The 24,839-nt window shown below is 39.9% G+C and overlaps 1 protein-coding gene across 2 annotated transcripts in view; it reads right to left on the bottom strand.

Moving 5' to 3' along the window:
• Positions 1-24,839, bottom strand: part of NAF1 (nuclear assembly factor 1 ribonucleoprotein) — a 61,455-nt gene that overhangs the window by 15,531 nt on the left and 21,085 nt on the right. For both annotated transcript variants that reach the window (XM_018563911.1, XM_018563910.1), the window contains exons 3-4: positions 15,935-16,028; positions 12,768-12,850 (exon numbers count right to left, since the gene is read on the bottom strand). In XM_018563911.1, the coding sequence (XP_018419413.1) occupies positions 12,768-12,850; positions 15,935-16,028 (177 nt within the window). The remainder of the gene's footprint in view (positions 1-12,767; positions 12,851-15,934; positions 16,029-24,839) is intronic.

Below are 24,839 nucleotides of genomic sequence, written 5' to 3' on the forward strand. Positions count from 1 at the left end.
TATGTGTGCGTGGGGGGGGGGGGGGGGGGGCATTTTGGAGAAGAAAAAAAAAGCTGTTTCATTTGCTTTCTGTTATAAAACAACGTATCAAATAAAAATGCCAGGACAGTACAAAGAGCCTCAAAATGGCCCCCTTTTGAAAGTGTACAATTCAAGGTGATCTAATTATTTGTCACACATTTTTGTAAATGAACAAACATGTTGGTATTGAGGTGGTTAAATCATGGTATTGATGCAATAGAAACAGTGCATCATTACTTTACAGGTCATACACAAAGGGAGAAGGTGATAAAGGGGTTAATGTACAGATCCCATACAGTGGGAGGGTGGAGAACATAACGTGCAGGATAAGGGGGGCAAAGGTGTTGATATAGGATAGATAAGATGTATAGGAGAGGTGGGGAGGGGTGAAAGGTTTAAGAAACTATCACATTTTAAAATGTATCAAATCTGCTGCTGCCTATCCTTAATTCATTCAATCTTTGATTCAGAAGATCATCATGCCTCCCTTTATCCATAGTGAGTGGAAGGGGAGACCTATAAAATGTAAACACTTGCAGAGTTTATATTTGTGATAGGTCATCACAGCAAACACAAGGCACCTGACCTCTGACTTACTCTATTTTGCCTATGACCTGTGCTGTCTAATGCCCAGCACATGAACAAGTAGTAAACAGAATGCAGTTTTAAAAAACGGTACTCCACAATAAAACGGCCACCAACCTTCCATTTTAAAACATACAGCGGTAGGCAAGCGTTTATGATTACAAAGAGGTACTGAAAAGTTCTCAGCTTGACCCACTTCCTAATATCTGAGTATTATTGTGTTATTGTAGCTGGAAAGAAATGTGCTTTCTTTATTGCAAAATGCAAATGTGCAGGAATGTAGCCCCAATTTTCATTTTTTCCCCAGATAATTTTCATATCAACAAAAAAAGTGTAGATGTTTTAAAGTGCTGAACTACAGGCCGCCATAAAGTGTCTGCAGAAGAAAACTCCAAAAGAAATCCATGAGCGTATGATGAAACATTGAGTGGCAAGTGCCTGTCGAACTCAACTATGAAGAAATATTCTCTGCTTGAAGATGCAGCAAGAACTGGGAGGCATTCAACAGTGTTGACTCCTGAAGTCACAAGTTGAAGTCACTGTGGGCATGACTTGGCAGATTAGCGAATCTTAGCTAAAACAATTGCTGAGACACTAGATATCCTGGGAACTTTTTAGATACTCTTTTTAGAATGATCACTGTTGATAAAACTGGGCTACACCACTACAGTATATGGGGGAGACCAAGCAATCTTTGGACCAGCAGGACTTGGGTTCTCCACATTTAAAGGAATTTCAGAACCAAAAATCAGCTGGAAAGCTCATCGCCATGTTTTTTGGGGGCTAATGAAGGTATTTTCATGACTGATTATTTGAAAAAGGGCCAAACAGTTGGAGAATTATGGGGACAGTGAAATACACCCATACGCATACTTAGAGCAGACATGTGACACTGCACCTATCACCCGTCAGCTCTATTGATCGAGAACTGATCGATCACATACCGCTTAATTCCCGATCATCTCCCTGCAGAAAAGGGCGACTGTCAGTCAATATAGTAGTATATGTCGTCTTGTGACCCTTAAGAGAACTATGGCAAAAAAAGGTTGGGTCATAGTTTTTTTTTTTTTTTAATTCTTTATTAATAAAACAAAATCAAAAAAGTATACCAATGACAGCACAAAACATCGATATCCAAGCCATCTACAACACTATCCAAACGTATCTACAACACTGATAACAGTAAGCAATAGTAAACAAAAGTAAAAACTGCTTTGCATACGAATTGAAAGATAAATGTGCACATCCATTAGAGTATGATCAGCATAAGCGAACATATCCAATATGAGAGCCATCAGTACTTAGGCATTTATCAATAACAAGAACGAAGAATGTCCATTCAAAAGGAGAAGGGTTGGGATATGGTATAACGCCTCAAAATCAGGTGGGTAAAACTAAGTAGATAAGGAAGAGAGAGTGCAAAAGAAATGTAGATAACAGTGTTAAAGTAAAAAACAGAATAGAAGGAAAGAAGGAAGAGAAGAGGACAAAGAAAGAGCTCCTGCTCCAGGAGCCAGTGGGACATATGATGTTCCATCACCCCTGAGCGGCCAGCACCAATCTCCCACACAACGTGCAAGATAGAATCTGCAAGACAATGATGTCATGTACTGGAGATTGCGATCGGAGTACCTGAAATACACCCAGGAGCTCCAAGTAGAATTTAATTTCTCCTCAGTGTTTAAGGAAGCAGCCAGGTCTTCCATCCTGGAGTTATTTTTGACTTTGGAAAGCCACATCTGAATAGAGGGAGGATGAGGAGACTTCCATAGCAGTGGAATACAAGCCCTGGCAGCATTAATCAGGTGAACCGTGAGGGAGGATCTGTACTTAAGAGAGCACTTGGTCAGGTGTAATAGGCAGACAGCAGGGTTATCTTTCAGGTCTACCATTGTCTGTTGCGCCACTATTTCCCCTACTGTGTTACAGAAGCCTGGTCATTTTGTGCACGACTAGAAAATGTGCAGAAAAGGGCCTGGGGAGGAGCCACATCTCGAGCACAAAGGAGAAACAGAGCCATTAATCTTGCGCAAAACGGTTGGAACCTTATACCAACGCATGAGAGTTTTGTACCCTGCCTCTTGATAATCATTTGCAATAGAAGATTTATGAGCAATAGCTAGAACATTGTCTCTCTGGGTAGGGGTGAGTTCCCTGTTCAAGTCCTCTTCTCACCGAAATAAAAAGGGCGGGAGATAGTCCTGAGGGGGGGGGAATCAGCAAGTTATATATAAAATCGAGATATCGTGCCGGGGAGGGGGGTACTACCGACGCATGCTCTCAAATGTTGTGTATGGTCTATCCAGAGCGGTCGGTGAGGGTATCACTCACAAGAAGTGTCCAATTGCATTGCGCTCCCATAGTTCTCTTTTAATGAAGAATACTATTCTAACTTGTTGTGCGGATTAAAGGTATTGAAAGAAAAACACAGAGGGAAGCTGTGGAAAGGTGTTTCCTTTTTGCAATGCACCACCTGCAGAATGTGGGGTCTCAGTGCATACACCATCCCCCCCACTCACCAGATCTTGATCCACCTGTTTTTTTAAACATTATTTGAAAGGGATTAAATATTTGTAAGTGATAGCAGTAGAGCAATACTACAATGACCAGTCATCAGAATAATTTTTGAAGAGTTAAGGAAACTTAAGAAAAAGTATGACAAGTGTGTTGAAGTTGGGGGTGAATATATGGAATAGAATTTAAGTTTCATGGCTCTAGGTCATTCCCTTCTTGGTCGGGTTACCCTTATTATTATTATTATTGCCCTACTATAGACTGTTCTAGTATTACAATAAATACATAAGTGACACATGCTTTTACAAAGTAACAAAAATAAAAAACACCTGATGTGATCAAAAACAAAATATTCAAGTTCATGACTAAGAACAAATATGGTCAGGCCAATAAAAAGAAATAAAGGGGTTAAAACTGATAATTAAGAAATTTATTGGATGTAAACACAAATCATATCGCTTGCTGAACAAGGTTTGGTGTCAGCCATCTGGCACTGTTTTAGGAGCATGAGGAACATACATTAACAACAACTCTTTATTATAACCTGGCTTCCAGCTCAAGAGCGCCTTTTGTTTTGTGACTGATAAGAGTGGGAGGATATTTTACATCTTTATCTCGAGCCCGTTTTATGACCACTTTATTATAGCCACGTAACAAACAAATGGCACTAGTGTTAAAGCATGGAAAAAAACAATATCATTACAAAGGGGCTATCAATATTGTCTATGTAAAAATCACTAAAATAAAGCAGCAAAAAAATATATACACAAATACAATATAAACTGTAAAAGGAAATTTTTTTTTTCTCCTAATGCAGCTCCAGTGGATAGAACTAACCATTTGATTCTACCTGCAGTCTGCATTGACTGTCTACAAGAAATCAAGATGTTTATATTGTACTAATCCTCTAAAGACACCTCTCTCTTCATTACTGCTCTCCTAGACCAAACTGTATCTTAATGATTATTCACAGTGCTTCAATTTGTACTGTACATAGATCATGCAACCCATGATCTATGTACAGTACATCATCCATCATAAATCAGTAGTTAAAAAAAAAATATTTGTATCTCAAAATATACCTTACTATACCTTATTTTTACAGTAACAGACACTAAAATATCTGTTTTGGAAATACTAACAAACCACCCACTTCAGGACCTTATGACGTACTTGTACGTCCTTGTCTTGAAGTTGTTGTACCATGATTTTGGCTGCTGTTGCATTTTGGCATTTTCTTTTTCAGCTGGAACAACTTGCTAATGTGCTGCCCCCCTCCCCTGTGTTTTAGGGGGTTCCCCACTCCTCTGGGGGGCCTGGACCACAGCAAACCGTGTCAGGATGGAGAGCAGGAGCAGACCAAGAAATGTCCAGTCCCCGATCTGCTCTATGATCAGTGAAGCAGGGAGCACTGTGCTAACAGAGCTTCCTGCTTCAGAGTTGTCAAAAGCTGGCTGAAATGCCAGGTACACAGGCGATCAAGCACATTCTTATGCGTGATCAACTGTATTGGAGGGCAGGAGAGACATCAGGGGTCTAATATACCCCAGATGTCTCCATAAAGAGAACCTGTCACCTCCAAAACGCTATCACTTGTTACCCCCATTGCGATAGCAATAAAGTTAAGTGGAAAAAAATAAAGAATGTAAACGATGATTTTGCCACACGTTGGGTTTTGTCGCAAATTTCAGAGTGAGGCCAATAATTCTAGGGCCTTAATTCGCTGTTAACTGTAAACTGATGAGCAGTAAAGGCTTTTAAAGCATTGTTTATGGACAATTTCGAGTTAATAATTGCACGGGCGCACACAATTTTAACGCATACCATGTGTTTGGTATCTGTTTACTCAACGTGATCCCATCTTTTATTTTTTTACAAAAAAAATGGGTATTGTGTTTGTGTGCACTAAAATACACAAAAATTAAAAGTTTGTATAAACATTTGCGCAAATCTTTTTTTTATTCTACAGGGACTCTGCTTTCAGGAAATACATAACCGAATAGGGGTTTAAAGCAATTTTCAGATTTTAGCAGGTGTGTGTGCAAACATTTTTAAAAAAATTGCTACAATACTAAGGTGGTTAAAAAAAAAAAAAAGACACACAACACATCCTGACAGGTTCATTTTTAAGTGTGATACCTTGGGCTGCCATCATCCTTTCTCCAATGACCTGGAACAAAATCACCTGCAGGTGCAAATCAGAAATCACAGGTCCCATAGTCTATGCAAAGAGACAGCATGTCCCACCCTCATGGGGCTTGACTAAAGTTCCATTATTATCTCTGCCTAATACTGTAACAAGAAAAGGTAAATTTCCTGAATTGCAGAATCTGCATTTCTTCATTTGGGCCATGCATGTGCAGTATTAAAGCAGCTGAGAAAAAGACCAGAACACCGCCCCTGCAGCCCACAGATCTAAGACTGTTTCTCAACTTTTTTTCAGTCGCAGAACCCATTAAATGGTATGCAAAATCTCGAGGCACCACAGTCTAAAATGTAAGAAACGTAAATGTTTACAAAGTAATAAATGATGGGTGGCCCCTCCATCAGGAGCCACCTTCAGATCAGAGACACCCCATTACATCAGGAACCACAGCTGTGGCAGTATGGTAGAGGGGGGAGGCGGAGCAGGCCCAGACGTAGGTGAACTTCTGTTCTTTTCTAAATGGATCCCTGTGTCCCTGCATTACCATCTTTAATTTTCAAGGTGCTGGCGGTCGACTGCCTGCACCGTGGAAATGCTGTGTGAAAATTTTGAGGCACCCAAGCCAGAAGGCACTCTGGTTGAGACAGTCTGATCTAAGGCAAGTGCAAAGTGGTATTGTTAGCATGGGGAAGGGAGTCAAGATTAAGTTAAACACATTATTACCCTTAACTATAAAAACAGGATTTATTACTAGCTAATAGACTTAAAAGGCATTATAGCACTTCTAAATATTGTGTCCAACTTGACAATCTTCCTCATAATCCTTAATGGTATCTCACTAAATGGAATTTGGAGATGGATTGCAAAAACTACTATTACCTAAAATGCATACAAATATAGTAATCTTCAAATCCAAATATGACCATAACCCCATTACTAAATGCAACACAGAAAAATAAAACTACCTGTAGTGAAGTGCAAAGCAATATCTCACTTTAATGCCACCCTCCTCAGTAGCACAAACACCCCTTTCTTTTTCACCCCAACTGTACCATTTAGCTGCCAGTACCTTAGACTACTGCAGCAGAAGGGGAGCAAGGGAGAAGGAACCGGTCTAACAGCCAGCCAGGATCATGGTTTAGGTGAGTATAACTTATTTTAGCTCCCTAGACAAAAGGAGCACTTAACCCTTGCAGTGCGGGGGCAGCTCTACTGCAAGGTTAAGATTTTATTTGCCCAGAGTTCTTTAAAGCAAACCTGTTGCTTTGCACATCATGGGAGAACATTGCTTTGCCCCCTTTATGTAAAAACTGCTATTAATTAGTGTGCACCGTAGAGCGATAGCTTGTATTACTTTAAGGTAGAACTGTTTTTTTGTTTTTTTTTTAGCAGTCTTATTAGGGTAAAAGGGCAAAATATAACCATGTAATAGAATGAAGTCACTGCTGTGACACTATCTATTCTCCAAGAATAAATGAAAAAAATAGGCTGTCATAATACATCACAGATCTTCCCAAGAGAACACTTTTCCCATAATTAATTTTTTTTACAGGAATTCCGGTCATGCACTTAGAAAACTTGTGCCAATCACTAGTCACAGTTGATTCACATTAGATTTCACTCCTTGGAAAGGAAGGAGAAAAGCATAGAGAAAAAAAAAAGAAAAATATCTTCTAGTCAGAGCTGTGCACGTTCCAAGAAACCATAGGGGATTACAGACTGATTTATACCTGCTGAAAAAGTCAGTCCTCTTTCAGGAAGGGTAGGATGACTTGAACAAATAAATCAGCCTTTTCTCAGCTAAACATAAGTAAAAACAGTCTTCTGTACTTAAGAGTTACAAAATAGTGCTTTATTACCTTGACTTCACTATGTATAAACAACCATGTTCAGATTAAAACAATGCACTCCCCAAACAAAGATAGCCTTATAGAAACATGCTCATGAAATATAGAACGTCATGAAATTTTTCAGATTAATGTCCTCTACTTGTTTGTGTTAAGGCTTTTCCATGTACGGTCTTCGCTTTAAGATGAAGAACGTGAACTGCAGCGCCAGTCTACCCCATTTCGTGCTGTAATATATGAAAACATTCCGAAAATTTGAAGAACTGTTAAGTGGATTTTTCATTAATGCTAAATAATTCTATATCCACAAGTGAAACATTTTTTTTTTAAATGTGCACCATAAAAGTAGAACAGGTAAGATTTACCAGAGTACAGATTATTTACCTACCAAAGAGCTGTTCTGTGAATACTGTAAATAAGGTGATATGGTAACTTTAACTAATCATGCCCTAGCAAAAATCTGGCTGACGTTCTCCCGCACATGAATGAGTTCATCTTTTTTTTTGCCAACACCCATTTTACAAAGTAGGCATTCACTTACGTTACCAGGCTCTACTCCTTTAGCAATTAAACCCCAATATGCTTAGAGTGTAGTTCCACATTTGCAACCAAATTGGGATAACATCTATGTTATGTTTGTTATCTGTTACACTTGATATCGCATATCAAAAAAAAAATTGCTGCTTTTTTAAGTGCCTTATACGTGTTTAACCAAATGCTGACCGGGGTGTTTATACCCCCTTCCTGTCCAGGCCATTTTTCAGTATTCAGCACTTCAGTACTTTGACTGACATTTATTCATTCATGCAACGCTGTACCAATTTTTTACTATTTTAAAAAGGAAAAATTACCAAAAATGTTGAAGAAAAAAAAAAACATTCCCCTACATTATGCTGAAACATTTAGTACTAGCCAATTTTTTTGGTAAAATAAAAAAGATGGGGTCATGTCGGTAAATAGACACCAAACATGTCAAACTTAAAATTGTGCGCGCCCACAAAACCGCAAAAAAATACAATACCCAAAATTGGCCATAGGCGATGATTTAAAAGGTTTTTAATCGCTCATCAGTTGAGTGTTATAAGTGATTGATGGCAATATAATTATTGCTCACACTCCAATGTTCACGGTGATATGCAACACGTGTGGGGCAATTGCAGTTTTTGCATGTAGGTGCACCCAACACATCTTTACAATTGCATATATGTGGGGGGTGAGGCACTTAAAAAAAAAAATGTTTAACTACACTTAACGTTATCACATAGGGGCATAACAAGCCCCCTATGTGATAGCACAGGCACACTGACAGGTCCTCTTTATGGAGACATTAGGGGTCTATAAGACCTAGGGACCCACAAAGTAGCTGATGAAGCACAGATCTGCTTCCTCAGCTTCTTCTCTGGCTACAGCAGGGGGGGGGGGCGCTGAAAGAGGGGCACACACTGTTGGGCACCATACAAGTGATTGGGCTGCTACAGATAGTCCATGGTCCCATCGCACTCCTGACTGCGTAAATCCCTTCAAGAATTGGGTGCTGCGGTAGTCAACGGGTGGCAGCCGTAACAATCGTGAGCTAAAGCAGAGACACCGGCACTCCAAATTTGCAAAATACGTCTATTTATTGGTCAGGTAAAACATACAGTGTAAGTGCATATAAATACAGCTAACATATAGCCCCAACCCTAATCAGAATGGCCAATCATCAACCTCCACATTGACCCCATGACATCATGTTCCCGCCAATTGTGATCGCATGAAAGTGACAGATTATAGAACACACAGAGGCCCGACGCTTGTATGTAACAGCTGCTACTGGCTATGTACAACTGTTAGTGTGTTCTGTCCGTGCGAGTGAGCAAAAAAAAAGGCTGCATATTTACAGCCACCCGCTGGAAGGACCTTGCTGTCCATCCATTTATTTACAATGGGCAGACGGCAAGTATTTGAACATCCTACCTAGCTTTCCCCCCTATAAAATGTTAAGAAGGGATGTGCAAAGTTATGTTTACTACCCTGTCTGTACTGTGCTGGCAGATCATTATCAGTTGTAAACTAGATTTGAGCACTGTCTGTCTTAACAGATGGTTAAAGACTAAGACACATTGCATGTTGATGAGAGGAAGTCGAGTAGGACAATCCAGTCACTTTTGAAACTGCTCAGAGTAGCCTGCAAACTACACAAAGGCCTTCACCAAAGACATATAAAACGGTAAGAAATATATTTAGAGAAAACATTTTTGGGCATTCTCTGTAATTTTTTTGGGTATGCTGCGTGAATAAGAGCATAAAACAAACATACAGTGGGGTTTCTCAAATGTTCTCATTCACAAGGCATACCTAAAAATGTATATTTCTTACCTCCTAGCTGTTTCTTTGGACAGACTACAAGCGGAAAAAGTCGTGAACAAGTCTGTCCCCAAGACAAAGGGTGACAGACTACATTGCCACTCATTAACATCTAATGCTTCTTGATCTTTAACCCTTTGTTAGAACAGTGTTTAAATCTAAGATAAGATCTGCCAGCACAGTACGGGCAGGGTTAATTTTGGTTAGATATAACAAAATTATTGTAATTGTATATTTAACAGACCAATGGGAGCAAATGAGAAGTTCAATGCTAGGGTTTACATATCCTATAAGCTTTAAATGGAACGACAGAGCTGACAGACATCCTTTCCTTGCCGACAACTGAACCAAGTGGCATGGAGCAAAGGAAAGGTGGGAGGGTGGCACAGACCCTGTGAACAAAGCACAAGTTCATTTTAAAGAGCCTGGAATGAGCTTACCCCATGCTGAAAAAAGGTGTTAAAATCATTTAGGAAAATGACCACCCGGGAGAGGTGTTTGTTTTCCAAATCAAGAGAGCCTTTAAATTACCATGCATTATGGTATATGGTAAGTTATGGTATGAGCATGTCCATCCAGTGATGTACTGTTAGCATTTTAACCCTTACATCTGTTTACAAGGTATGGGTACTGACAATGTAGAGATTGGTGCAAGTAATTGTTTGTGGTAAGATAACAACATTATCATTGCTATTGATCTCACAATGGGAAGTTGCTTTAGGGTAAAAGAGATCTTCAGTCATATGTGTATTTGAGTTTACTTTGCATTAAAAGGATTTTGTATCACTGCTTGCCCAATAGCTCCTTTATTTTTCTTTAGAATTGTTTTTATTTATATTTGGGCGCATCTGCTGGTTCTTCTATGCAATTGTTTTACAATTATTAACCACTTGCCGTCCGGAGCAATTTCTTACATTTGCACACACATGATAAAATCAGATTTTTTGGCTAGAAAACAGCTTCAGACCCCCAAACAATTCTATATTTTCTGAAAACAGAGGCGCTGTAGAATAAAAATTTAGTGCACAGAAACAGACTACCCAATCTTTTGGTAAAATATAAAAAATGGGGTCACGCCAGGTAAATGGATACCAAACATGTCAAGCCTTAAAATTGCGTGCGTCCCTGAAACCACAAAAAAAAATTCAATAACCAAAATTTCCCATAGACGATGCTTTCAACGCTTTTGCGGCACATCAGTTTAGTGTTAACAGTGAATGATGGGCCTAGAATTATTGATCTCATTCCAACGATATGCAACATGTGTGGCGCAATTTTAGTTTTTGCACGTAGGCACATCCTACGCGTGTTTGCGTTAATGGCTGTGTGTTGAGTTATTTACAGAGGACAGCAAATGTACACTCACTACTTTACATTGTAGCAAAGTATGATTTCTTCAGTGTCGTCACATGAAATGATATAATAAAATATTTACAAAAATGTGAGAGGTGTACTCACTTCTGTGAGATATATCTATCTATAGATATATATATATATATATCTCTATCTATTTTGGGGTTAGATACTCCAATTAAATTTCATATTTTTAAGGGTTTATTGGACATCTATGTATAAGAGGCAAATAAAGCCAGAAGACCCCAATGACATCAGTGGCCAAAACTGACACAATACGGGTTTCTGGTTAGCAGAATTACACCTGAATTCTACCGTAATTGAAAAACATCCCCAAAAAATTATCTGCAAGAAAGTATTTACAAGAGACCAACACAATACAAACATATTAGACAGTTATAAACCTGTGGAACCACAGCCAATAGCAGAGATTGGAAGAAAAAAAAAGTAATACTTTTTACTCACAGTAAGAAAATACTGTGAAGCAGTGAAATTGTGGAACTCCATTCCCCAGGTCATGGTATCAGCTGAGAGTCTAGATGCATTAAAAACACTTTAGATGTATTCCTCAGTGAAAATATACAGGGGTATGGGTCTCATACATACATACTTACAACTTGATGACCATGTGTCTATTTAACTTTAAATATGTAACGCTATAAAATTAAGATCAAATTAAATTATATTGAACACTAATGGGTCTATTTATAAATGCTTTCTACGTAACTAACTCTGGATTCACAACTTAATCCAATTTAAAAAAATGTGTGAATTCTGATTGAAAAAAATGTATAGATACATTCTGGAGGCTTCCTAAAACAAAACTTGATTACAATGTCATTAGCTATGGCTACAATTGTTACAGCATTCTGAAAGTAGGGGCATAAGAGATGGGGAAATATTTACAAAACTAAGCAGGAGTATTATGTCTATTCAGCAACAATTTATTGAGAAACTGTTCATATACAAATTCTGCACCCACAATAAAAGGCTATTTGGATATATGCATGTGTTATTATTTAGTAAAACAAACAAAAAATGCTTTATTAAACTTTCAATCAAAATTTTAGGAAACTTTAAAAAATGTGCTAATTGGCTAATAAAAGAGCCAATGTCAACGTAAACTAAGGTTTGTCACGAAGGTGATCGAAGGCATCTGCGCTGTCACTTTATTACATTTATTTTGGACAGCAATTTAAAAAAAATGTAGTCAAGTAAAATGTAAGGTGTAGCACATTCATCGATTTCCTTTAACTCCTGAACCAGCTAGTGGAATTTAGGCAGCATCTCACATTTTCCAGGCTCCGAGTTTGCTTTTTTGATTAAAGTTGTTTACACGCTTATCAACAGTAAATCTTCCCTATGACTATCTACCAGTGATTCCTACCATATACTAGAAGAAGCTTGGAAAACAAAAGTTCCACTCCACAAGTAAAAGTCCTGTGGATTGGCGCTTTTGTCTTCCAAGATCCTTCTACAGTTTCAAAGTGACCATCTTCGAAGAGTGGCACTAAAAAGCTACCTACTAGACCATGCACCTTCAATTACAAACTAGACATGAAGTAGTCTAGAGCTCCACACTTTCCCCATCTTTACATACCTGAATGTTCAGTCTGACGTTTTATTAAGACAAATCTGTACCTTAAAGCCAGCAGCTCTGCTGTGCTATCTCTTTGGATAACATATTAAGACGCTTTGCTTCTAGCTAACCCTTTGGAACCCCAAATGAATAAAAAAAAAATCAAATATTATTGGTAATCTTCACAATTCATTTTTCTGCTTAGCACAGGAAACAAAACAGATGCAGCACATTTTTTTAATGAAATAACAGTGTCCAAAGTCAGTCTTGTGTCACCCTTATCACAGCACTAATTTATATGATTTTAAATACAGCTGGGAAATGTCCATATGCTACTATTTTAGATGGTTTAAAATGCAGCTAGTATGTAACTCACCTTCCCAACAGCAAGTCGATTCCCATTAAAAACAACAGTGTCCTCATTTAGTGGTGGAATGTCATGTAATGATTCAACAATCACTGAGGGGAGAAACACACAAGCAGTCAAGTAAAAGCATGCTAAATGCAAGTTTAGAAAATTAATTTTTTTAAGTAACTGATTTTTTTGTAAACAAAACAGACTGCAAAAACTTTCCACCTCCATAAAACTCCACCAACCCCATTTTTAAACAATCCAAATTTGGAGACTGTCTTAAAGGTTCATATTATTTAAAGTAAGAGTGCACTAATGTATTCAAATGAGCTTCTGAGGATAAAAGGTTAGTAATAGAAACATCCATAATACGATTTTAAGAAACGTGCCAACTACAACTATTTAGTGAGTCATAGCGAAAGAACAAGTTGCTCTCTTTGATATCACTGGGTCAACATGGCTGGTATGGCAATTGGAAATAAAGGCTTATGTTGTTGCTGACTCTTTACATCATAACAAGTCCTCCTGAAACAAAGATACCGAGATTGTGGGTGGGGCTAAAAGATGCAGTCTACATACATTTTGCTTTTCTTGACCTCTATTGTGCCATGTAGGAGGACGGGCACATAACTAGCAGAGGGAATGGCTATGTGCTTATTTATAAAAGTTGTGTTTTATAATAAACAGTTATATTTGGTAGCATGTGTCTTTATAAAGCACTGGTTGATGCTAAACATATGTTGACTTCAGGCTCCTACCCATCTCACCCTCTGATATAAGTACACAGTTTATAGTGTGGTTTATATGGACCTTTTTGATTCTTTGCAGTGAGTATTCCAAAACCACCAGAGTAAGTTGTGTTCTATGTAGGCAAGAACTGTTTTAGTGCATCTAGAACACCCTTCAATAAGTTCCTATGACCTCGGCTGTGTAAAGTGTGTGCTACATTTCTGTATAATAATGAGTACATGGGAAATTATCTCTATAGAACCAGCATGCAGCCCTGGAATGGAGCTACACTATGAGGCTTATCACAGAGAAGACCTGCTTTGCGATATTATGTACCATAAATGACTGTCCATTTTATTTTGCCACCAATTAGATTTAACCCTCATAGTAAAATGAAAGCTTGAAAATCTTACTATTGGGTTTGGGGCAATACAGCTTACTCTTATCTGAAAATAGTGGTATTATAACTCGCCTTCAGACATTCAGTCTCTGCAAGAACTAGCCTTTCACTCAACTGTGCTAATCACAATTTACAGGACTTTCTCCCCAGCATTTGCAACCACCAAATAAAACTACAGGACTGATCTAATGGCATGTAAAAGTACACATAATTAGGGCAAGCAATAAACATGAATAAAAGCATCCAAATGAAGCAATACACAAGTACTGCAGACTGTTCAGCACAAAATGAATGAACAATTAGAGCAAAAGGTAAGAGATGTACACTGTGCTAAAGATTGGGCAGTGCTGAGCCATCCCTGTGGTCTGTAATTACTGCTTGCAGTTCAGAACTATAAAGTACAGGTACATTTAGAAGCTTTTTTTATATTATGGCTTGCTTAGAAATGACGCTGTGTCCAGCCATTGTTTAAAGAAACAATTAAAGGGGAAAAGTATGATGAAAAAATTGGAAGGGAGTCTGTCAGCTAGTGTTTACATGCTCCATCAAACAACATGTGCTAAAAGCTAGATCTGATATCTGAACTATGATACCGTAGGTTCATTTAAATGGAATTTACCATGAGAGCACTGTTGCTAAGAAACAATTTTGAGGTTGGAAGAGATCTTTAACCACATACATCTCATAAAAACATAATAAATCAAGTAATACATTAGATTTTACATACAATTATGGACTGCATTGGAGGGATGTGGTGGGCAGTCTTCAAAGCTGAGATTATATGCTGTTATTTGAGTAATGCAGACACCTGCATTTAAAATGGTTTGTTAACTGGGGCACCTCACACGTGGGATAAAGACCTTACAAATAAGGGCATTTTAGGGCCACCCAGAGTTCTTTTTGGTGGCTAATCCATACCTATCTACATAAAATATAGATAAGCAAGCGTATTCAAATGTAAATCATATCAGATTACTTTAAAGGTGACTATATACACTACACAAACTTATGTAAAAGTCTTAGTACAATGTACTTTACATTTACCAAAAGTATGTAATATAAAAGGATACTTCTAAACTATCCATTCAATTTGTTACAAATCAGGCAGGCTCTTGTACTACATAGCTGAGAGCAAATTTAGGAGATTAACAATGCAGTAATAACTGAAAATATGATTAATTACCTATTTCCCCCCCTTGGAGTCAACATGGCCTACCGGCTTTATTTAGTTAAACACAGGAGCATTAAAAGGAGAACTATAAGGTGAGTGAAAATCACTCATCCTCATAGTTTGAGCCGACGTGTGACAATGAAACTGTCACATGTCGGCTCAATAGATCGGGAAGTGAGCGAACACATACCGTCGCTCACTTCTCAATCATCTCCCTGCAAAGAGCCGTGACTTAGTCACAGGTCCCTGCAGGGATCCCCGCCCCCCCTCTGATCTGTCAGCGCTGGAGTAATGGACGGGGGAGGGGCGGGTACAGCTGGGCCCGGCCTCTAAATAGGCAGAGGCAGCTGTGACTCACGCAGCTGGGTGGATCTCGACAGAAATGTCTGGATCCGTCCTGGCTGCGGCGGTCTCAGTATACCACGAGCTGTAGCTCGCGATATACTGAGCTTTGGGTCACGGGAGGACGATAGTATATGTCCTCCCGTGAACCTTAAGAGAACTATGGGGAAAAACACTTACTCCATAGTTCTCTTTTAAGCCATAACGTGCTAGTATGCACAGCATATTAGTACATTATGGAAGACTTCTCTCCCAAACAGATCCCCTGCAACATCATGATCCTCCCTCTCTGGAAATTCCATCTTCGGCTTGTCCATTTCCAGGTTTCCAGTCATCAGCCACTTGATTGGCTGGGCCCCGATGATGTAACTCCAGTGCATGCCAGGTCTTTGCACTAAATAAGCATGGCTTAATACCGTGGCTTAGTTGTAATTGCCAGCCCAGTCTGCCCCAGTAGAACTGCTCCCAGGTCAAAATGAGCATGAATATAAAAGCAATAAACAAAAACGCTCCATATTTGGTTTGTTCAACAAGATAACATCATAATACCTAGCTGATCAATGATGCTGGAAACCTTTCCAAATGGTTTTATTTCAACATCATCTGGTAGGTTTATGGCCAGTTCTTCAACTGCAGGCAACTCCTGGAGAAGAAAAAAAAAATAGTAAAAATTGTAGCAACCACAAAAAGCTACCATACTTGGCACAGCAAAAGAAAAAACTAAACAAAAAGCAATTAACCAGCCCAATACCAAAGAGATTAAATCACCTTTATTCATACAGTTGGCCATTGACAGATGTAAGCTCCACAGTACATTTCTAGTGCATATTGAAAATCTTCTAATAATGAACTTTTGGCAGACGTAATAAAAGGTCAAATCTTATTTGCAGCGTGGATAAGAACTTAAGTCTGAAGGATTTAGCAGTTCAACGACTGCTCCAATATTAGAAAAGGTCATTAGAATCTCTAGTGCAATTACTTTCTGGAAGGTCTCAACAATACCATTAAAAAAGTATTCTTAAGTCACTATTGTTTTATATAAAAAGACTATCATTTAATTTATTTGAGTACATACATATTTTATAGTCATTATTGTCAAGTTATATTTTTAAAGCAATTTTCACCTTTTGCCAGGTGCTGTACCAAATTTTCTTGACTTTATTAATTGAATGCAAATAGGTTTTTTTTTTTTACCCCTTAGCTTAGTGAATGTGGTGAAATTTCCCTTTGCAAACAGCCAATCACACGTAAGGGGAAATTTTATAGATAGATAGATAGAGAGAGATCTATCTATCGATAGAGATCTATATATCCATCTATCCATCTATCTATCTATCTATCTATCTATATATATATATTATATAAAACTGGTGAGGAGCCCATTGGGGTGAACTCTCTTGTAGTGAATATCCAATCACGTGCAAGGGAAAAAAAGGCAAAAAGGCAGTATTTTTGCTAGTACATAATTGGATGATTGAAATCTGAAGAATTTCCCTTGCAAAGTGAAAAGCCTATTTGCGCCTTTAGTAAATCAAACCCTCTGTGTGCACATGCTTTTCTCTATGCATAGTGCAAAGCTTTTCAATAGAAACATATACTTTGCACTGTGCTATGTAAAACAGCCCGTTTGCCAATCAAAATCTGACAAAAGCTGAATGGCAATTACATGGTGAACTACCTGGAGAATGTGTTATGTTCAATGAATGATTTATTTAGTCAACTAAAAGACAAAGAAAAAATAAAATCACTGTGATTCTTAACTAGGTAAAGGCTTGTTCACACCATAACTTGTGCAAGGCAATGGTTGTCAACTCACCACAATGCAGGAAGCACAGGTTCACAGAACTATTTTTACCATCGCATTGCAGAGAGCATTCATATAAATATGGATTCAAAAAGTATATAGCCAAATCCAGAGACAAATATAACAATAAATAGAGTTATCTTCCCTATAAATCATTACAGGCAGGCAACCACACAAATTAAATGAAATGTGAACCGAAGATCAGTGGATATGGGTACTACCAATGACATGGACTCCAATTAAGAAAATATAACATTTTATTGCATATAAATATATAGAAAAGTAAAGGATAATACACATATAATTGTTATACAAGCCATTTTAGTGCCTGTGTTCCAGTCCAGTGCGATCCGCAAAAATTCTGCGAGCACTATTTTTGCAGATCGCACTGGACCGGAATGCAGGCACTAATGTGCCTGCGTTACGAATGCGGGCGATGCCATTGACTTCAATACAGCTCCACACCCCCTCCCGCACCTGAACGCAGGGAGTCGGCCGGCTTACATTCCAGTGCGCCCTATCCTCCCGTGGTGCTTGTGTGGCTGACGTTGCACATGGGGTGTCCTGCACCTTTCCATCTGCAGTGTCTGACACATTCAGCCGGCAGCCGCACGAGCACCACGGGAGCATAGCCGTAGCCAGCTCCTTTTGCGCCTGAGGCAAGAAAAAAAACACGTTTTTTTAATTTTTTACTATTTATTTTTATTTTCATTATTTATTTTTATTTTTTTTACTCTTGGGGGGGCTTTGGGTAAATATTAGGGGTCTAAAAAGCCCCTTGATATTTCCCTTTTAAAATAGAAAAAGAAATTGAGGACACAAAGTCCACAATCTCTTTTTCTGCAGCCTCTATTCTAAATGAATGGAAAGCACAGAGGCTTCCCATTCATTCAGAAAATATTTTACTATCAAGCAGTTTCTGAATGGGGAGGAGCCTCTGTACAGAGTGCTTCTCCCCATTGAGAAACTCATGAATGAACAGGACGTGATGTAAATCACATCCTGTTCATTCATTTATAACTGGGGACACATAGTACTATGTGTCCCCAGTTATTTACAAACGCTGGAGTGATCAGTCGATCGCTCCAGTGTTTGTCCTGCACAGAGGATTGGTACATATTAATGACATGTACCGATCCTCTGCCGCTCGTCCACGCACAAGGTGGCTCAGCTTCTCCTCTGGATCCCCCTGCTCTCCCGGGCAGAGGCAGCGGGGGATCCGAAGAGAAGTAAAAGAGCACTTCAGCCGCGGGGGGGGGGCGGAGCCGCTGTGACAGAACAGACGAGCAGTGAGGGGAGAGAGAGGCGCCGGCTGTCAGATCCTGGCCGAGCGTCTCTCTCTCTCCTCACTGCTCTGCATTAGTTAGTGACAGCGGCTCTGTCCTCCGCCCTCCCCCGCCGCCGGTTCCTTCACTTCTTCTTGGATCCCCGCTGGGGAGAGCAGCGGGGATCCAGAGAAGCGGCGGGAGGAGAGGACAGTGCGATCTACCAGTGATCGCTACGCCATCGACTGGTAGATCGCGATCGACCTTGTGGGCACCCCTGCTTTAGATCTTTAAAAAAAAAAAGACAAAACAATGCAATATGTTAACAGGAGGCGTTGTCCTATTGCAAGGCATCCCTTGCAATAGGAATTTAATTTTCGTTGAGATATTCCCTAAGGGAAAATTACTACTAAAGGGAAGCTGACATTGCACTTTTCCGAATTATAACACAGAATGCCCACCACCTGATTATAATGAACCCAGGCCCTCCCATTCGGGAATCAGTTTGGAAAGGAAATGCTGCAACAAACAGCTTTCTCTTCAGGACCCATTTACACCACATCATCTCCAGACCAGACCAGATTGTTTCCGGTCCCAAAATGTATCCTAATATATCCCTATGTTATTTCTGGCCTCTGTTCACACCAGCACAGTCCGTTCCAGACCAGACCAGAAAACTACTGCATGTCTCATTTTGCCTGGTTGTGAATGCAATGGTACTGCGGGCAGGTTCACACCATTTGCTGGTCCAGATCTGGTCTGGAAAATGGTGTGAACCTGCCCTCAGAACAGAAACAGGTAGGAAACTGCAACAAAAGTTGGTTAAAACGCTTGCAATGCACATTGATCACCCAAGGGGAACAGATTTTTTTTCCTCAACAAAAGTGGAATTACTCCAATAGAAAACGCACACATCCCTGCTGCATAAAATACAGGACAACATTGTCCAACCATTTTCACACCCCCTGTACTCCTCACAGCTTCTGGCTGTCTGAAATAGCTGTCTAATAAACTGTTGCAATGAGCAGTTACAGGAAGTTGCGGTCACCAGAAAATAAAATCTTCCCCAATTCAAATAAAACCAGTTGTAAACAGTCATATCATGATAAAGTGCACCAGTGTATATACAGATGGTATCCACTTCATTAATTTGCATATACAATGCCTAAAGCTTGGCTAAATGCAAATGCTGGGCACAGGTGATATTCAGCACTCCAATGATTGAATATATCGCAAAACAAGGCATACAGTTTTAGCAAGTGGTAATGAACAAAAGCCTCAGACAAGGCATGAAGTAATAAAATTGCACTGATCCATAAATAGTTGCCTCTTCCATATACCTAAAGGCATTGCATAACCAAATTGATGAAGTGGATGCTTGCCCATTGGATACCATATCTATATACGCTGAACCAAGTTTATCATCATAGGACTGTTTACAACTTTTTTTAGTTGAATAGGTGAAGATTCATATATTCTTTGCTGGTGACGGCAACTTCATATAATTGCTCACCGCCCACTACAGTTATCAGCTATTTTGGACAGCCAGAAACAGTGAGGGGTATAGAGGGTATGTGTCAATGGTTGGTCAGCAAGGTCCTGAATTTTATGGGGAGGAACAGAGCGTGCTTTTACTATTCATTTTCTATACATTGTTTGTATTTAGTCTCAGAGTTGCCCATATCCACTGTTCTTTATGTGCCTATGGTACTGCAGACAGCATTCATATCTCTGTGCTACAGTGCATTGTGTATGTTTTTTGGTGTGCAATCAGGTATAACAATTAAGGCCCCGTTCACATGTAGCGACGTATCACGCGATATTGCGAAAAGTCGCCGGCCAATGCTATTCAATGGAGCTGTCTTAACTCCATGTCGCGCGCTGCGGTCGCTTCTAACGGACCCTTTTTTCGGCGGATTTTGCTTTTTTTCTATGGAGCCCGACGGAGAAGGTCGCGCTACCATCGCTGGAACGTCGCCCCGAAAGTCACGCTATCCCGGCCGCTGCAAAGGTATGTGAACGGGGTCTTATATGTTAAAAGGTTGATAAGGAGGAAAGGGCGACTACATATAAAAAGGTATATTTAAAGATAATCATCCTTAGACCCCGTTCACATGTAGCGACATACCTTTGCAGCGGCCGGGATAGCGTGACTTTCGGGGCGACGTTCCAGCGATGGTAGCGCGACCTTCTCCGTCGGGCTCCATAGAAAAAAAGCAAAATCCGCCGAAAAAAGGGTCCGGTAGAAGCGACTTGCGACGAGCGACATGGAGTTAAGACAGCTCCATTGAATAGCATTGGCCGGCGACTTCTCGCGAAATCGCGAGATACGTCACTACATGTGAACGGGGCCTTAGACTGCACGTGTTGTGCAGGGACATTCAGCTGCTTAACGCTATCCTATCACTATACAAAATTGTTTAAACAAAGGCACACCTTTCAAAGGATACATACTCACCTTTCCTGCATCTCAATCCAAACTCTGATGCTTCTGTTAATGACAATCTCCTGGTTTCCTTGTTGATGTCACTGGTTCCTCCTTCGTACATCCACACTAAAGGTGCCCATACACCTGCCGATTATCGTACGATAATCGCGGGAAATCGTACAGTAGAAACAGTTGCATGTCTTTTATCTCCCGAGCAGGCTCGAAAACCCGCCGAGTACTAACGGCTAGTGGCGTTCTCGGGAGACAAATGCCGCACGGGCCAGTGTGCGCAAGCGCACACTGCCCGTGCGGCATTGGAGTCATCGGAAGCTGGCCCCTCAGCGGGGCGGGCTTTCGATGATCGCAAGTACGATCTGCCTGTCCAAGATGGGCAGATCATACGAGCTTTCAATTACTTTACAACCATAGAACGACTCAAGTCGTGCGATGGTTGTAAAGTGTATGGCCAGCTTTACAGGATACAGACGTGAAGTTAAGGTCAGCAGGAGGAAACAGAGCTGTGGGGACCCAGGAGATTAACACTGCCTTTTACAGGGATGCCTTGGTTTAAACAATTTTGTAAAGCAACATGAACAAAACAAAAATAAATGACTAAAATTTGTTTTTGTTTTTTTAAATGTGCTTTAATATTAAACATTATTTATACCTTCATACAAGCAGTAGAACTTCTTTTTTTGCAAAAACAATACTTCTAAGGAAAGGTCTTCATACTGCTCAAGAATCGCACAATTTTACATTAACACTTTTGCAGCACATCAAAACACCAATTTCTTCTTCACTAACTTGAAATGGAGTATAAATGTGATTACGCTTCATATTTTGCCTCAAGGCCTTGCACAGGTTGTATTAAAAATAGCATGCTGTCACCCTGTAGCCAAGTTTTAATGTCACATGAAATTTATGTTTGAAGTCACTGGATTCAAAGCAAAAACCATATAAGAAAGTTCAAGATTAAAAGCACAAAAGACAAGCGCAATGACTCAGATCGGCCATAACTATCTGCTGGGGTAGCATCTCTCCAATTGAAAGCTGCATTCTAACAATTAAAAACCAGAATTAAAGACACGCTGCAATTTAACACCATGTAACTGGATCAGATTCACCAAATTATGTGTAGGTGTAACCATTTGACTTTCAAGGATGTATTGTATACCTCATGGTCATCTCTCTTCTAAGCAGTCAATGACATATAGAATACACCATATCAAACAAGGCGTTAATTTTCAAATACTGCCTTTAGAGAAACTTTAAAAGTGATCCAAAAGGCTGCAAACGCCACATGATACCTTTTACAAATGGAAAGCTGGGAGTTGGCACCGCCTGTCCAGTTATTGTAAACACACACACACACTTGATGCGGTTTTATCAAAACATATATGTTAGATAGGGTTCAATGGAAATGCATGTAGAGCGCAACACACTGGGGGGAATTTATCAAAGCAATTGTGACAGTTTTAGCCTCTTACATTATTTTTTTTATGTGCAAATCTGTCTAACATGTGCCCCTGTTTTGACCAGAGCTTGCACTACTTTTGCATGTTTTTTTGCACCTGTTTTCATCTGCACTTGCTTTGGTGCTGTCTGAAACTGGAGCACCACCTAAGAAAACAAATCGCAACTTAAGAAGTCCCCATCAGCACTTCTTCAAGAAGCGACAGTTAAGCTTTTTGCATGAAGTTACAAGTTTTATTTCCTGGAATCTATTAAACCTCATTTATCAACAACATTACACCAGCATCATAAATCTGGTGCAAATATATTCCGTGCAAGTTCAAACACTCACAATTGCTGATATATTCCCCCCACTGTACCTAAACCACACAAAAGGTGTAAAGCAGCCCTTAGGCTGGGTTCACACCTAGGCGTATCGAATATGCGTGTTTGTCGCGCGTTTCATGACACGCTTTTTTACCCCTGAAAGGATTCTTCATGACTACAATATAACGCATGGCTCCCACTAGACTCATGGTATCAACACTCACGCAATCTGCTTCCTAATCATGAACTCTCCTTTCCCAGCCAGTCGATTGTATACAGATGAAGCAGCACAGTGATTATGCCATTTCAGTGCTCTCCCTTCTGCAAGCATGTTCACAGTCATTACATTTATTTTTAATAATAATAATAATAATTTTTAAAAAAACACCACAAAAAAAAAAAAGTGTGGAGTAATAGGTTAACATTAATTAGGGATTACCATTATAACCTTTTCTAAAAAAAAACCCAAAACAAAAAAACAGAAATTCCACTCTACAAAAGCAAAACTTCTACTTCTTTAAAAGCAGGTGTGAACAAATTAATATGAAACTCAGGAGCCAGGCCGACTAATCCAGGAGCCAGGCCGACTAATCCAGGAGCCAGGCAGACTAATCCAGGAGCCAGGCAGACTAATCCAGGAGCCAGGCAGACTAATCCAGGAGCCAGGCAGACTAATCCAGGAGCCAGGCAGACTAATCCAGGAGCTCCAGTGACAATAACTAGATAAAGCCTCTGAAGTAATGTTAAGAAGCATTTACTACATGGCTCGTGGGATATATCCAGCCATGTTTTAAAGCAGCGGTGCCCACAATTTTTGTGTTAAGGTCTACTTTTCAAATGACGAGCTACATGAGATCTACCAACGAAAAAATAACTCCCTCGCTTTCTCTCTCCTGGCTGTCTCTCCTCGCTCACCCTCCTGGCTGTCTCTCCTGGCTGTCATTCCTCGTTTTTTGTCCTGGCTGTCTTTCCTCTCTCTGTCTCTCTCTCTCTCCTGGCTGTCTCTCCTCGCTCACCCTCCTGGCTGTCTCTCCTGGCTGTCATTCCTCGTTTTTTGTCCTGGCTGTCTTTCCTCTCTCTGTCTATCTCTCTCTCCTGGCTGTCTCTACTTGCTCTCTCCCCTTGCTGTATTTTGCAACAAGCTGAATCCACCAGAAAGGAGTCAGGGAGCTTGGCTCAGCAGACTCAGGGTAATAGGTAATCATGTGTGCACAGCTAAATAAATATACCAAAATGGAATAAAGGGGCCACCATTCACACCCTCCGTGATCTACCAGCATCAGCTTTGAGAGCTACTGGTAGATCACAATCTACCTAATGGGCACCCCTGTTTTAAAGGATATTTTATACAGCTAACAAGAAAGTACTTCCTGGTGAAAATTTAACAAACCATGTTTTGAACTGCTAAAATGGACGTTTCGAGCTAGACTCCAGGAAGATATTAAAAAGGGCACCACCCTTACAGAGCTCAGTTGCAGCAGCTAAAATTTACACATACACATATTTTAATAAAAACAGAACAGTAACTCCATTCAAACTATTCCAGATTGAGTCAGACAGTCTAAAAATGGAAAGTTCCTGCTATTCTCTCTTCAGAAAACCAATAGTTTTCTGTGAATCCTGCGTCATAGGAGAACAATGTACTAAACGTTTATTTTTAAACAGACTATTACTCATCCATGTATAACCAGACGCGCACGCAGGGTTTTTTTTTATTAACCACTTGCTGACCGGGGTGTAGGTGAACCCAACGCATTTTTACGCATCTACGTGGGGGTAGGGGGACTTTAAAAAAAATGTGTGGGTTTTTTTTTGTGTGTGTAAATTGTATTTATTTTGTGACCATTTTTTTTTTTTTACAATTAACTTTATTGCTATTACATAGCGGCATAAGAATCCCCCTATGTGATACCAAATTACAGTGACTGGTCCCCTTTATGGAGACATCTCTAAGACCCCTGTCACCTGGGGACCCCCAGAGAAGCTGATGAAGCAGATCTGTGTTTCTGTACCAGAGAGTGAAAGAGAAATGCGGAAGTAAACATCACTTCCTGCATTCAGAGACCGGGGAGGAGAGCGGAGCGAGATAGTGTACTGATTTCCCTTTATTCTCAGTGCACGGAGCCACATCGCCCATCCCGGATCGGATGCCCGGGGACAGCAACCATGAGGAGAGGT

This window comes from Nanorana parkeri, unplaced genomic scaffold, assembly GCF_000935625.1.
Source record: "Nanorana parkeri isolate BGI_ZX_2015 unplaced genomic scaffold, ASM93562v1 scaffold710, whole genome shotgun sequence".
Lineage (NCBI taxonomy): Eukaryota > Metazoa > Chordata > Amphibia > Anura > Dicroglossidae > Nanorana > Nanorana parkeri.